Source organism: Vanellus vanellus (assembly GCF_965231255.1).
Source record: "Vanellus vanellus genome assembly, chromosome: 3".
Lineage (NCBI taxonomy): Eukaryota > Metazoa > Chordata > Aves > Charadriiformes > Charadriidae > Vanellus > Vanellus vanellus.
In genome coordinates, this window is record NC_138907.1 from 129,406,126 (window position 1) to 129,422,257 (window position 16,132).

At 50.1% G+C, this 16,132-nt stretch overlaps 1 protein-coding gene across 1 annotated transcript in view; it reads left to right on the top strand.

The window, feature by feature from the left end:
* The window catches only part of DTNB (dystrobrevin beta), a 216,009-nt gene that overhangs the window by 87,499 nt on the left and 112,378 nt on the right, over window positions 1-16,132 (top strand). The window contains 1 exon segment of the mRNA XM_082481519.1: window positions 13,726-13,803. Within this exon segment, the coding sequence (XP_082337645.1) occupies window positions 13,726-13,803 (78 nt within the window).

The following is a 16,132-nucleotide window of genomic DNA, read 5'->3' on the forward strand; positions in this document are numbered from 1 at the left end:
CAGGGACGGCGACTCCACCACTGCCCTGGGCAGCCTCTGCCAGTGCTTCACAACCCTTTTGGGGAAAGAATTTGTCCTAATACCCATCCTAAACCTCTCCTGGCGCAACTTGAGGCTGTTGCCTCTTGTCCCACCACTCGCTGTTTTCCGTCCTTTGCCTCCTTCCCCTTTATAAGGAGGGACGAGGTAGTTTCTTGTTTCTTAATCCAAACTCCTACCCAAGATTAGAAAATCCACAAAACCCTCTAAGGAAAGATTTAATATATTTTTGGATTGTGCATAGTACCTCTCAAAAAAATATGTAATATTATCAAATATTCTCCTACACAAGTAGCCAGAAACCCTCCTCTCGATTCTAGTTGTACGTAGTGTTCCAGCGCAGTTTTCAGCCTGCAGCTGGAGTGCAGTCAGCGTTTTGAAACGTTGCCTCCCGAGTCCTCCTGCCAAGAGAAATCAGAAACCCTGGGCTTGATCCTGGAGCCCGGCCAGGCGCGGTGCGGGGTTCGAGGGCTGGACCTGGCTGCGTGGCTCTCTGCGAGTTCTGCGGGGTGGCGACGGCTGCTGCACGCATGGCTGCGGACCTGGCTGTGAGTTTTTGATGTATAGATGGTGAAAAGGAAAGAAAAGCCTAAAAGAAAAAGAACAAACCCTTCTTAAAATACAGTGACTTTTTCGCCAAGGTCTGGTTTGCACGCTCTGCAGCAGCTCCCCACGGCATTGTTCAAACCTTATTTTGTGTCGTGCAAATTCAGTCTCTCGGAGACTTTATCGTACAGTATATTGCATGGCTGCATCAGAAGAAGTGTGGCCAGCAGGGCGAGGGAGGGGGTTTTGCCCCTTTACTCTACTCTGGTGTGACCCCACCTGGAGTACTGCGTCCAGCTCTCTTTCCAACATAGGAAAGACATGGAGCTGGTGGAGCGGGGCCAGAGGAGGCCCTGGAGATGCTGGGAGGGCTGGAGCCCCTCTGCTGGGAGGACAGGCTGGGAGAGGTGGGGGGGTCAGCCTGGAGAAGAGAAGGCTCCACGGAGACCTCCGAGCCCCTTCCAGTGCCTAAAGGGGCTCCAGGAGAGCTGTGGAGGGACTCTGGGTCAGGGAGGGGAGCCATGGCACAAGGAGGAACGGTTTGACACTGACAGACGGGAGATTGAGATGAGATCTTAGGAAGAAATTCTTGGCTGTGCGGGTGGTGAGCCCCTGGCGCAGGGTGCCCCGAGAAGCTGTGGCTGCCCCATCCCTGGGGGTGTTCAAGGCCGGGTTGGACGGGGCTGGGAGCAACCTGGGCTGGGGGGAGGTGGCCCTGCCCAGGGCAGGGGGGTGGAACGAGATGGTCTTCAAGGTCCCTTCCGACCTAAACCATTCTGTGATTCTAAGAGAAAGTACAGTGTCGCAGGACAAGAACCACCAGTGTGTTGCATTGGTGTGCCCTTTGGAAGGGACCCGCTCCGTGGCCACCCCTCTTGGTTGGCTGGTGGATCTGAGAAGACGGGCTCAGCTGCCCACCAACGTCTGGGCTTCAGCTGGCATATCCTGCCTCTTGAATTCGCCTGGTAATTCCTACATTTGTCTCTGATGGATTGTCTTGTGTCAGAGATTTGTCGTCAGTCAGTGTAAGAAATCCCATATGTATATGGCAAACAAAAGTTTCCAAAACTTTTCCTACTGTGAAGTTTTTCCCTTACATTTTTGGTTTGGACAGCAGAGCTCAAAACACATACACCGACATTACTACATTTATTTCTGTCATGGTTTAGGCCAAAATCCACTACTGGGGACCTGAGGGACCCCAGATGGGACCGACAGATGCTCCCCTCTGCCTCTCTCTTTGAAGAGTTCATGGAGTCCAAGTGAATCATCACAGATGTTTAACCTCAGCCACAAATACAGCGGAGATCAGAAGATTTCTTTTAATTACTTCCTGTTCAAAGTAGAAAATACCAACAAAAAATCAGGCATTTTATAAAAAGCGTGAAAGTTTCCGATATGAAGAGGCTGCCGCAGCCCAGGGAGTCGTTCATGTGCTTTGGTGCACTTTGGTCATTGCCGTTTCTGCTCTTTGGATTTTGTTGTATCTTTTCTTGTGTGCTGTGCTTTGGTTTTATTAGAAATAAATCACATTTATATGTAGGTTGCCATCAAGTCACCACATAATTATTTGCTAAATGGGAGGTTTGGCATGACGATTCTGTCTGTGAAAAGCATGTTTTCCAGCTTGTAGTTGTTCCTGCTGACGGTTTCTTCACTTAACCGTCCCTGCCTTTCAGCCTCCTTCTTGAATTGTAGTTCCTAAAATTGGGTGTAATTCCATTAGTATTCTTACGGAGCCAAATGCAACAGGAACCCCTCAGTTCTCAGGAACCGCTCTCCGGCTTTTGCCCGTGGTTGTTGCGTTGGGCTGGGTTTGGGGATGCTTCTTCAGCTGACTGCCAGGAGCCCTCCTGCCCTTTACAGTCATTTTCCTGAGATGGAGTCTCTTTGTGTCCCCCGTCTGTTAATTCTGTGGCAAAGGGTAATTCTAGCACCCCCTTCTTTGCTGTCTGTTGTGTACTTTTATTTTTCGTTGTGAGCTATTGCATTTCTAACTAGCTTTTCCTTTTCGTTGTTGGTCTGCCTTCAGTGTGTCCCGTTGAACAGATGGATTGATCTTATATTCTCACTCAGGCACGTAGTTGGAGGTAAAAGGCAGCAGGAGATTGTGATTTAGATTTGAATCATAAATAATGGGCCTTATTTATGGTTTTGATTCTATATAAAATACTGTACAGAAGAGGTCGTTCTTTCATTTCCACCTACTTAATGATAGTTTTTGAGTAATTAGAGGATAAGAGTTCATACAGCAAATAACAGTAAAAGAATTACCCTCTTAAATAGTATAACAAATTTGTTCAGTAGAGAGAACATTAGACAGAAAGTTCACCCATCTAGCGCCCGCAGTTATCAAATGTATGGTATGACCTACTGGCGTCAGAGCTGATGAATTCCAAAGCAAGCAGGTATCTGACACAATTAACTTCCACAAGTGTTTCAAGTAATTGTTGAACTCTTCAGGCACAGAGAGTGGAATAGCAAGGGCAATGCTTAAGAAAGAAGTCTGAAACCATTTTCACCTAATCTTATTTAAAAGTAGTTCTGTGGGCTACTGCTGAAGCTATTTGAAGCTTCAGTATCCTGCAGCATTCCACAACATCCCTGTCTGCTCCCTTCTCTTTCAACCTGATGAATGTCTGTTGCACGGTTGGCCCACGTTATGGACGTTGTCCGCCCCAGAATCCTCGCTGTTTGCACACAAAGCTCTGAAACACAAGTCGATGTGTTCTTTGGAGTGATGTTCTCTTGCCTAGCATGGGTTAAAGCTTTCACTTTTGGACATTCTTTAACCTATACCTGTTTTGGCTAGATAATAGCCAGTGCTTGTGTGAAGTCAGGCCTGAAAGGCCATTGCGATGTGCGCGAACCTTGTATGGTCTGGTCTTCCCTCCTGAGCATGTGTAGGTTTATAACCATAGAATGTCTCCAGTTGGAAGGGACCCATAAGGGTCATCGAGCGCGACTCCTTTGATGTGAGTACCTTGGTGCAGACTGCTCTGCTCGTGCTGATCGTCCCAGATCAGACTGATCAAAACCTTTGGTGTAAAAAGGAAAGGCTGCCTGATTTTGGATGAAGTCTGTGAGGGGAGCTGAGCACTGGTTTAGGTTGCTCAGAGGGGTGGTGGAGTCTCCATCCTTGGAGATATTTGGACTTGGCAACCTGCTCTGGATGATCCAGCTGGGGCAGGGAGGTTGGACTAGGTGATTTCAAGAGGTCCCTTCCAACCTCAACGATTCTGTCATCTGAAATACCCAACTGCAGGAACCGGCTTCGAGGTGCTGGGGGCAGGGCGGTCAGGCAGACCGCTCGGTGCCGGAAGCGATGGGTTAACTCGCGATTGTCGATTCCCTGTCCGCTACCACTGCTGCCGGGGTTTGCCTGGAGCGTTGCTGCTGATCCAGCACCATCCCCTGGCAGATTTCTGGTCAAATGCTGTGTGGCTTTGATATCAGAGGGAAACTGAAGATGCAAAGTTGGAGGAATAAGGCCTCGATCGAGTCCGAGTGCTGCCTGTGCTGTTAATTTGAGTGTGCCTGGGACCGTTCTTTGCCGGGGAAGCCAGCCGGCTCTGAACCATCACATCCGTGCTGTTAATCTTTCTTACCTTCCAAGAGAGCCTGGCTGCATCTGAGCTGTTTACTGGGAGTCATTCCCGGCTCCTGCTGGCTCCCAAACTACTCCCGGGAATTGTTTGGGAGAGAGCTGTTTGACTGAGGCCAAAGCTGTGCGAGGGTCCGCTAACAGCTTAAAAGTGTGGATGATCCCATTCCAGGAGACTGGAAGATGCTCCGGCACTGTTTCATTTACTAATATATGTCACTGTTTCATTTACTAATATATGTGGGGCCAAACTGGCTCTGGATCACGCCATCGCACTACGTTCTTGAAGATTTGTGGGACATAAACTGTAGGAACAGTTTGCAAATGAGACGTGCTGGGATGGGCTCTGGATCTTTAACTCGGTAAATAGTATCTCTCATCTTAGTTATTATTTGTGGAGGATTTGCAACGCAAGGGGGAAAGATTTCAATTGTATTATCCACATCATCCGTCTAGAGCATTTCGCATACGGTAAAAGGGCTTTATCCTCTTTCAAAGAGGGAGGAAGCTAACCATGTCCCTGCTCCCTTGCACCTTCTCCCCCCCGCTCCACCCTTCCTTTTGGTCGTTTAGATCCACCGACCGCTGTGCCGGGGGGAGCAGACTTGGGTAGTTACTGTCACTAGCCCTCGATGGCCGGGCCACGCTTTCTGTTCATGGTCGTGCCTTGTGCCTTTTGTCCCATTGCCGCGTCTGTGTCATGACAGGTAGGGGAGAGACTTAGAGCAGCCCAGTGCCCTTGCGCCGCACTGAGCGTGTGCCGGGTCTTGTCTCATTTGCGACAGGTGGGAAGTTTTTGAACAGGAGAAGTTCCATATAAGTGGTGAGGTTCTCTGGCAGAGGGCATTTCCAGTGTTTGTCTCTGCGTCTGTCTTCCCTTGCCACTGCTCAGTAGGGTCTTCGGTCGGTGAGCAAAACAAAGAGTCAATCTCCTTCATACGCTACCCTGGGAGAGTGTGTCCTCCTCGGGCTTTTGGATTATTATAGAGTAAAACTGGCCAGAAGAGAAGCTTTAAAACAAAACAGTAGCAGTAGATCCTGTGTCTTGTCATCTTAAAGATAAACAAGACCTGCTAGAATAACAGGAAGCACAGGTGACCCACTAATCATCTCTGGTGTGAATAATGTCCGCGTTGTCCCAGTAAAATAAATGATGCATCATCCCAGCATCAAGTGTAATACTGCCTTTACTGGCCTTGATGAACCCACCAGTCCACGCATAAAAATGGCCTTTCTGGATGAAACATGCACATGCTCCTTCTGGCAAACAAACCACCAAGTTTCTGAGTGTAAAACCCACATTATCTGTTTTGTTAAATGCACTAGTTACCATCTGCAAAAAGGTTGTAGTTTCTCATAAATCAGTACTATCCCAGCACCAGCTGAGATGCAGTCACCAGACTGGTGTGCCACCAGGTAGCAGCAGTATAACAGCCAGCTCCTGGCGGTGGTGTCATCCTGCTGCAGATGGGACACCGCCTCAGCCTAATTTTCATCCAGATAATGAAGGGGCAAGGTAATCTGTATGTACATCTCTGTAAAATACTCTCTCTTCTTGTGAAGGTGCCAGAATCTCCATTGCCTTTTCCAGGTTGATGTCACGATGGGGTTCTTCCACATGAGACAGTCCTTTACTAGGTGTCCTGCTGTAGGACTGCTGGTGCTCCTGCACAAGCCCTCAGTAGCTGCAGCTGTAATCATAGAATCACAGAAAGGTTTAGGTCGGAAGGGAACTTGAAGATCATTGGGTACCAACCCCCCTGCCCTGGGCAGGGCCACCTCCCCCCAGCCCAGGTTGCCCCCAGCCCCGTCCAACCCGGCCTTGAACACCCCCAGGGATGGGGCAGCCACAGCTTCTCGGGGCACCCTGCGCCAGGGGCTCACCGCCCCCACAGCCAAGAATTTCTCCCTCAGATCTTATCTCAATCTCCCCTCTTCCAGTTGGAAGCCATTCCCCCTCATCCCATCCCTACATGCCCTTGTAAATAGTCCTTCTCCAGCTCTCCTGTAGGCCCTTTAGGCACTGGAAGACCACTAATGTGTGTCTCCACCCTGTGAACTCCCCTTCAGGAGCCATCCCTGCCTGCCAGTGACCAGAAACTGCTGCTGAAATGCTGTTCATCATATTGCTGAGTCTCTTCTCAGTCCTTCTGCGACAGCAGGACCATCGTTGAGTCAGAATAAGCAGTGCTGGATCGTCCATGGTTTGGTGTTGTGTGAAGCAGGTACGAGGAAGGAGCACTGGTCCTGAAGTTCCGCAGCCGAGAGCGCTAACGAGCAAAGCACGGTGCTGCAGAGGATCCCATGTTCTGCCACAGTGCACTGCAGGATGAGTCCCAGCCTGGCTCGAGCTGGTGACACTGGAAGAGCAGTGACGTACAGTCCCATCAGTGTTAGCGCTAAGCTTGCAGAACAAGGGAGGGAGATGGGGGAGGAGAGTGGGCTCTGTCTGTGTCTGCGGGCTGAGTGGTCGGGTGATATTCTTGGGAGAAATAACAATTTCACATGCACACAATCCTGGATGTGGTGTACCACAGTGTGCCCGTAGCCCGTATTTAGCTTGTTGTGAGAGACGGAGGTTGTGGTGGCAGTAGGTCCTGGGTTATTGGAATGTGGCCTGAGCTGCGTTGGAATGATAAGCTGGTGTCACATCCTCAACGGCGTGGTCTCAGATGTGGATGCAGTTGTTGGCTCATGAGAGAGTGGGAGCTGGTGTCTGCTTCCACCCGAAGCCCAACGGCGTGCCCTGCGCAACCCTCACCACGAGTGGTGTGACCACAGTGACGTACGGGTGTGAGGTAGCGAAGGAGAGCAACACGTTGTGATTTGCCTCCCGGTTGCTGTGATGTGTGTCGTGTGTTCATGTGTAGTACTGAGCAACGTGTGATTTTGCAACCTGAAGTTTAAATAATCAAAACCTTGCATACGGAGGTACCGAGCTATGCTTAGCAGCAAGTAGCCTTGGTTCCTACAGAATGGATGCATAGAATCAGTATGGTGGGGAGGGATCTTTAGAACCATTGAGTCCAACCATCAACCCAGCACTGCCCAGCCCACCACCAACCCACGTCCCTCAGCACCACATCTGCCCCTCTGTTAAACCCCTCCAGGGACGGCGACTCCACCACTGCCCCGGGCAGTCTCTGCCAGTCTTTGATAACCCTTTCAGTGTAGAAATTTTTCCTAATGTCTCACCGAAACCTCCCCTGGTGCAACTTGATGTCATTCCCTCTTGTCTTATTGATTGTAACTTGTGAGAAGAGCTGACACACACACCCCTCCGCCCCCCCTCCTGTCAGGGCGCTGTAGGGAGCGAGAAGGTCTCCCCTCAGCCTCCTCTTCTCCAGGCTGAACACCCCCAGGGCCCTCAGCCGCCCCCCACCAGACGTGTGCTCCAGACCCCTCACAGCTCCGCTGCCCTGAGGAGCAGTAAGGGGGAGGGAGTGTCTCTTGTTAAATCAGCTGTCAGAACAGGCAAGAAAGGATATGTTTGGGGGGCACAACCTTGCTTCTGCCACTTCAAACCATCACAGCATTTGTCTTTCTGGGAGAACTGGGCGGCACTGCTGCCCAACGGGGATGGTCCTCACTGTGGGTAACTTCAGTCCTGACTGTTCTTTGGAGGAATCTTTGTGGTCTCCACTGAGAAGCAGAGCCGAGGCAGAGCAGGTAACACTATTGTGCTGTTATCAAAGTGTGTTGACGTGGTTCTTCCAGGAACGGGACGTGATAAAAGCCAGTCACGCTTCTCTTGCTTTGAATCCCTTCTGATACGGTATGATGGAAAGAGATGAGTTTTTCCATGGCTGTTTGTGGGGGTCTCCCACCGGCCTTCCCGGTGGCTGTTGAGGCATTTCTTTGCTGCTCGGAAGGTGCGGGGTGCAGTAGGAAGCTAGAACGGCGTTCAGTCAGGTCGGACCGTACGGTCAGTGTCCCTCTCACCTGGAGGGAAGCGCTGAGCAAAAAGCGTTAATGGTGCGTGTGTTGTCAGGAGCAAACAGTTCCGGTGAATTCGAGTGACTTGTACTTCCTAAACCGCTATACGAGGAATAACGAAGTTCCCAGAAGAAGGCATCAATCTCACTTTATTGCTTTTTCCAGTTGAGCCCTTATCTGGGAAGAGCGAGAGGACTGCCGCGCCGACCTGGGGGGGTATTCTTACAGGTTGAGGCAACTGTTTCAGCAGCCGTTATTTATCATTTACGGTGGGGTTTTTCAGATAATAACCTGAACGAGGGTTCCCTGTGGGCCGGTTGCTATGCCTTTGGTACAGACCCTCCGTTCAACTTGAAGCAAACCTCGCTCATGATACCGAGGTCTCCGCTGCGGTGTCTGCTGCCCGTGACACCACCCGGCCGGGCACCTCCAAATGCTTTATGTTCACCTTTACCTACAAACGCCTGCAAACCCATCTGGTTTCCTTTAAATCTGTCCTTGAAATTCCGTCGGCATGCCTGTAGAATAACAATAGTAATAATAGTAATAATCATCAGAGTCTATGGTCAACCGCGCTGTAGTGCAGTGGGATGTAATGTCGGTATGATTTTTCAGTTCCATACCGCTACTGTATCCCATACATCCCTTGGTTGGTTTGTGCCCACCTTCCTGTGCTGCTCCGGCCTTGGCTGGAATTCTTTGTAGTTCTCTTTGCGCAAAGAAACACAGCCCGGACTGTCGGTGGGGTTCCTAAGCAATGTCAAAAGGACTAATAACTTCTGCTATAAAATCATACTAGTTTAGAAATTCTCAGGTGATAGAGCAAAACTCAGCTCGCAAGTTAGCAAATATACCGCTGTTCAGTTTGTAGCTGTGTGAATACAATAGGTACAGTTTTAGAAAAAGTAACACAAAAGGGGTGGAACTCGATGATCTTCAAGCTCCTTTCCAACCTAAACCATTCTCTGATTCTATGATATCATGCAGCTATCCCCATTAATTCCATCCCTAATTAAAAAGTAGCTTAATTCCAGGCATCATTATATGATAATTAAACAAACACTGACATTTATTACAGTGCTAATCAGTCCGCCTGAAAAATACTGTCTTTTTTTTGTGATATGTGACACACACTCTGGTTCTTACGCACAAAACCTCAAATACCGGTAGGAGATGTCATCAGTTACCCTTTTGACACGGATACACTTTATCTCCCACTGCCTGAAATCCCGCCCCGGCTCGGGACCCTCCAGACCCCATTTAATTGTCCTTCTCGAGGGCCAGTGACGTTTTCCAAATTTTGGAATTTCAAGCATCAGTCTTTGAGGTCAGACTCCCCCGCCCCAGCTCGGACTGACAGCGCATGCTTGCTCGCTTTTTTTTGCCTTTTTTTTTTTTATTGGCTGCTGTGACAGCCCTTAACCCTCAGGTGCAGATGGCTTTTCCTGAGCTCTGCGTTTTCCGAGGCTCTGTACTCTGATGGAAGCAAATAAGTAATGCGCTTTGCTGCACATCAGCAGTCTCAGATGGGAGAAGCGTTTAGAGCGGAAGGCAGTTTGGTAAATTCTGTTTACTCTTGCTTTTTTGTAAAGGTCCCTTTACAGGGTGATTGTCCAACACAGCGAAAAGTCTCAGGACTTAGTTCCTCTTATTTACTGAGGTTTTCGACTTCTGAGGTCTCAGAGTCATCCTGGTTTTAGTTCTGGACCTTCACCCATCAAGTCTGAAGGAAGACAAGGAAGTAATTAGACCTAGGCTTAATTGTGCTTTTCTTCACAATGCGCAATGATTGATTTTCCTGCTTAGGAAAGGTGTTGACACAAAATAGCAGTGACTAATCTATTTCTCGTTTCTCATATTTAGACAAGGTTACTCTCATATTTAGACAAGATTACTGAGAACAGATGTGACAACAACTTCAGTTACGTCTGGGTCTCATTGGTTTTACTACAGGTAGGAGACAGTAGTTAATAAGAGTAAATAATGGCCGTAGAGAGAAATCAAGATCTTTGCTGATTTTATTAGAATTACGGCAATTACCCGTAAAAGCTTGTTGACGTGTTCAGGAAGGTGATGGGGAAACCTAAGAACAGGGCGTCACCCCTCCTGGGTTAGACCAAAAGCTGTTTGGTCCAATGTCCTGTTTCCGGCAGTAGCCAGAGCTGAACGCTGAGTGAGAGGGTCGGTCACGGCAGGAGGGACAGAGGTGATATCTGTACATAACTATGGTTTGAAAAGATGAAGGAAGATAAGTGATGCTGGGGCTGGAATGCTCAAACTTCTGATACCGTCTGTAAGACGACTTAAGGTGTTTCAGCTTCAGAATTAGCTCTGACATTTGTGTGAAAAAAAAATTATGTGGGCGAATAAATTGTTTAAATGGCTCCTGAGTGGTGGCACACCTGCATCGTTCTGCCTGGTCCTTATTCCTTGCTGCCCAAATTTGCGCTGAGTAGGGGGGGGGCTCTCGTGATCCCTGTTCCAAGCCCTCCGCAAAGCTCTGCTCTGTATTTGTGTTCTGATCGTGTCTGCCACTGCCGCGCCGCGCTTCGGCGCGCGAGAGCCTGCGGTCCCCGGTGAGCGGCTCAGCCCGGGACAGCCAGAGAGACCGCGGTGGCAACGCACAGACCCAAAGCTGTGAGTTTGCTGCTACATGTCCCTGCCCAAAGGAGCCCCCATCATTAGATGCTTCTCCCCAGCCCCGATGCCACGCCGAGCCCTCGTCCTGCCTTTGAGCCTGCGCTGCTCTCACGTCCTCGGTTGTTTCTGGTTCCCCGGAGAGCGATGGCATCCCGCACGCCGCGACTGAGCCAGTTGGCACCCGCTTCAGTGCGGCCGGCGAGGTGCCGAGTGCGACCAGCGTTTTCCTTTTGCAAAGGACACCGTCGTGTTTTTCAAGCTACTTAACGTTTACGCAGTGTGCGCCTTGCACCCCGCGCGTGGAACGGGAATAAAGATCGCCGCCGTCGTGATTTCTGCTGCCTGGGGTGGGCTGCTCCCTGCCCTCCCAGCCGCGCGGCCGATGTCCCGTCTCGTAAGCAGTGGGGACAAAGAAAATTTAAGGAGTTTGATTTCTCACTTTCGGGGGCTGCCGCCTCCCGGGTATCTGAGAGATTTCTCTGATTTCACTGCTTATTTTTAGGTGCTTTTCTTCCCAAGAGCGCCCCAGGCTGATTAAATGCACCTTAAATGTCAGGTGAGTTAAACCTGTTTCGTTAGGTTAAATTTCTCAGAATTAGTTTTGAAAGAAAGACATAAGCTGTTGTTGCTATCCATCCGGGTGCCTTAGTTGTTCTAATATCGGCTACAGCCGAGGGCGGGAGAGGAGTTACAGCTCTGCCCGCGTCTTCTGGGATTCTCCGCCAGTGATAGTTTGGGATTTCTCCTGCCTCAGGCGCCCGGATAGTTACGTTTTCGGGTGAGATTATCGATGCAGAAGAATCTCTCCTTTCGGCCACTGAAGAATATTTGTCTCTTTTTCTGTTATTTTGATAGGCTGTAGCAGATGCTGACAATCACGAGCATCTCGGAAGGGGAAATCCGTTATGTTCCCTTTAAACCAGAAGTTTTGGTAGGCTGAGGTTGACCTGCACTGGCAGTCCCGGGTTCATACAAGCAGCTCGTGCTGCGCCGGCGCTATTGCGTACCTGCTTCCAGCATCCTCCCGGCTTCACGAACTACTCCATTTGTCTGTTGTGGTTATACAAGAAAATACGGTCCCGTCTTGACAGAGTTACAGTTTTTTGAAAAGACATTCCCTAAAAACCTATAAATGGCCTTAAGAAATTCTCTGCACTGGGAAAGGCTTTTTTGTACATAGTAAAGGGGACAGAATTGTGCTATTAGAAATCTTTTAGCCAGGTGTTCGTATTTAATTTTTTTCTTTGCCTTTGTCACTGTTAGCGAGAATTCAGCTGGAAAATTGAGGACAGTGGTATTTACAGAACTGGAAGGAACATGTGGAAATGTCTCATAACGATACTAAAAGCAGATTACAAATGGTGAATCACATCCACTTTCTTACGAGAAGGGTCATACAAAAGCCGTACTGTCATGAAGTAAAGAATTACCCCTCACTCAAAATCGCGAGTTTCTGCGGGACAGCGGGAGATGTGCCCCAGGTAGTGTTTGTTACTGGGGGTGAAATGAATTCTGTGAAGATTCGCGCCGTGGTCTGCATCCCGCGGGCGGGTGGGGGGTGCGTGCCCTCCTCTGCCCGCTGCGCTCCGCTCCCGCTGCCCGTGTTCCACGCCGAAATCCGCCTGTCCTCCGGGTATGAGGAATATCGGGGGGTGTTTGCTGTGCCGGAGAGCACAGGGGTGTGCGGAAACCCTTTGTCCCGGGGTTTGCCCCAGCTGGCGCACACAGAGACGGCGAAACAGGTCGCTGAAAAATACAGTTTGGGTTGCGAAAGCTGCTGCTCGCTGCAGCGGCTGCGCCGGCGGCTGCGGGTCTGGCTCTGCGGTGTGCGCCGAGGAGAGGCAGAGCAGGAGCAGGAGCTGGGGGAGAAGGCGAGTTTCGCAGTGTAGATGCGGACAGAGCGTTCCTCGCTCTGGGCAAGAAGAAGTAAGCAGGGAGCTAAAAGGGCAGAGGGGAAGCGCTGCTAATTAACCGCTCCTTACCGCAGGGTGTATTTGCGTGTTCACTAGCAAAATGAACGGCCTCCAGCCGTACCGCGGGGCACCACCTCTGGCGGCTTCCCACCGCGTTACCGTCCCATTCCTGCTGCCGCGTACGGTGAGGAGTTCCTTTTCCAAAGGAGCACCCTCAGTAAATGTATTATGACCAAATCATTTCTTGGTATAACGTTGTATTTGGAGCAGCATTGACGTCAGACGTGCGGCATAAGCATTTCTGGGCATGGCTGTCCTGAGGACTGAGAACAGAAGTGCTTTTGCGCTCAAACCCAACATGGAGAAGGGACGCGCTCAGCCGGGAACGCGTTCTTTGTGATCTTACATGTTTGATATCCAGGTGATTTTTCGTAGTGGTTGCCCAACTCCGCATTGCTGGGCTCTGCAGATTGCTGAATGCGATAAGGTAATGAGCCCTAAGGGCAGGTAATGAGCTGCTGGTGCTGGCCCTGGGAGCGGGCGGCTGCGCTGGGAACGTCGGGGCGGGCGAACGCCGCAGCCGCCTCCTGCCCCTCGGGCTGTGGAAAACTCACCTCGGCCAGGGTCCGTTTCGGTATTACCTGCAGTAAATCTTACTGAAAGTGAATGCATATTAATATAAAGACCAAACTGTGGCTGTTGCATTGCTTGTTAGAATAAAACTTGGCTTAATTTCTTTAAACATTTCGAGTCATTGCCTTAATTTGAATGGTTCCTACCTGTGCTTGAACTACCAAAGGTCAGCTGTGGAATCACAAGCGTTAGTTTTATCTTCGTTTTAGTGTAACACACCAATTGTGACAAGTGGTTAGACTGGAGCAGCCCAAGCTCTTCATGCATCTTTGGGCAAAGCAGTTTCTGCTGCTGCTCCTCGACGTGGTGTTGTCACAGAGCACAGTGATGTCCTTTTCCTCAGTGTTGGGTTTGTTGCCTTTTTGTTGTGGTTTTTTTTTTTAATGCTAACTGGAATAAATATTTCTCTTCTAGTCCTCCTCGACCTCTGACTAACATGAACGACGCCATGGTGACCCACACGTCCTCTGGAGCACCCACACCGACAAAAAGGTACGCGTGCCTTGCGATGGTGGTGGTTTATTTCTGAGAGAGGTCAAAAAATACAGAGTATGGATTTCGTATCACTGGGACTCTTCTATTATATTTCAAATAACACCGCCACTTCAAACTGTGAACGCAGCATTCATGATGTAAGGAGCTGTTTGCAGCGCTTCATTTGGTTCTCTCTGAAGAGTGATTTTCTTGTATCGGAGTAGATGTTATTCCATGAATGTGACTGAAGAAATATCTAAAGAGCTCTAAAGAGATTTTTGTTTTTCTTTGTAAATAGAGCCTCGCTCCCAAAGCTGCTCTGAGAAGGGCCGGTCTTGTTGTATCAGAGGCGCCTCCGCTTCCAAAGGGCTATTGTGTTCTGCTGGAGACTCTTCACATAAGGAGGCGACTGCGTTGCCGTTGTTAACGCTTGTTCTCCACACCAAACACAGCTGAGCTGCAAAGTCCTTTCCAGTTGCCCGTGTCCACTAGAGGCATTTAGGTTTGAGTGGAATTGTGGTTTGCATTTGCTTAGTTATGTACACGTGAGTTATTGTATGGCTGTACCTATGTAAACATGCAAAAAACAAGCCCAGTCCTGTATTTGCGCTGTTGTTTCTCGTGAAGATACGCCAGGGAGAACAGCGAGGGGGTTCGCTGCAGACCGCATTGCCCAGAGCTGCGTAGCAATGAATGTTCCCGGCAGGGAATGAGAAACCGAACTGTCGCTGTTTTCATGACGGGGTGGTACTGGAGAGGTGAGACGGACCCCTCGTCTGCCGCAGCAGTCCTGCGAACAGCACAGAGCAAAGATCCCTGTGCTGCCCTTCTGCTTCCCGGGACAGAATAAGTCAGTTGTGTGCGCAGGAAGGGCTGAGGGACTCGGGGCTCCTCGGTCTGGGGGAGAGGAGACTGAGGGGGGATCTTATCAACGCTTATCAATCCCCAAAGGGCGGGTGCCGGGGGATGGGAACAGGCTTTGTTCAGTGGTGCCCAGTGACAGGACAAGAGGGAATGGGCACAAACGTGACCATAGGAAGTTCCATCTCAACCTGAGGAGGGACTTCTCTCCCGTGCGGGCGGCAGAGCACTGGCACAGCTGCCCAGAGAGGGGGGGAGTCTCCCCCTCTGGAGCCATTCCAAACCCGCCTGGAGGTGTCCTGTGCCACTGCTGGAGGTGCCCCTGCTCTGGCGGGGGGTGGCACTGGGGGAGCTCCAGAGGGCCCTTCCAGCCCCCACCACTCTGGGATTCTGCAGGTTTGAACGGGCTGTGTTAAAATTATTTCAAAATCTGTCTGCAAACCATTCCCCATAGTGCCCACAAACGCTGCCCAGTGTGCAGTACAGTGTAGGACTTCAGATGTGGGATGTGGTGGAGTCCCCATCACTTGAAATTTTCAAGATGCGATTGGACAGGGTGTTAGATAATCTCACCTGGGCTCCCGTCCCACGAAAGGCTGGACCAGGTGGTCTTGTGAGGTGCCTTCTGACCTGGGCTGCTCTGTGATTCCGTGAAATGCGCTTTTGCTGCCTGAGAAGAAAGAGGCTGAGAGAGCGGACAGTTCCCAACGCCGGTGCTCAACAGAGCGTTCATGTGGGCAGTCCTTAAGCAGCATGACCCGTAACATCTTCCCGTTTACTGGGTTTCAGGCAACTTTGTGGGCAGGGCCTCCTGCATTGTCTCTGCTTCTAGCCTCCGCTTGGGGTCGGGTTTTTTGGCTGTCGAGCAAAGAGCAATCCTCCTCAAACCTCTACCCGAGAAGCTCCTGCGTTAGACACATCTCTCCTGTGCACACACCAGTGTGGAACACTTCCGCAGTAGCGATGTCCGACGGGTTCTCCTGCAGCATCCTCATCCCCTTGCACACAAGTCACACAAAATGGGATGCTATAACCCTCCGTCCGTTCTGACTCGGGAGCAACAGTTAACGTGGGTAGGGATCACCTAGTTCCGTAGTTTCCACTTCTTTGTTTAACCACCTGAGTTGAGCGCGATCATCAGAAAAATCTGGACGGTAACAAAAATGTCGAGATAGGCTACTTCAGCCTTTGGGACGGTCCTCGGTCACAGTTATTACCCAACAATATACCAGCTGATTGCAAGCAGATCGTATTTGGGAAAATGTGCAAGTGACTGTAGGTGACTTCCCATCGAAAAGCGCAGAACTTTGGTGTTCTCTGATAAATATGTCATTCCCTCCCTCGGCGAGTCAAAGGCTGCACTGAGGTAATTTTCTATCACACATACACTTTGTAGATACCATCCCCAGCAAAGACTAAAAAGAAGTTGGAATAAATTTGGGAAAAAAACACCAAAGAAACGACCTGATTCTGCAAAATGATGCTT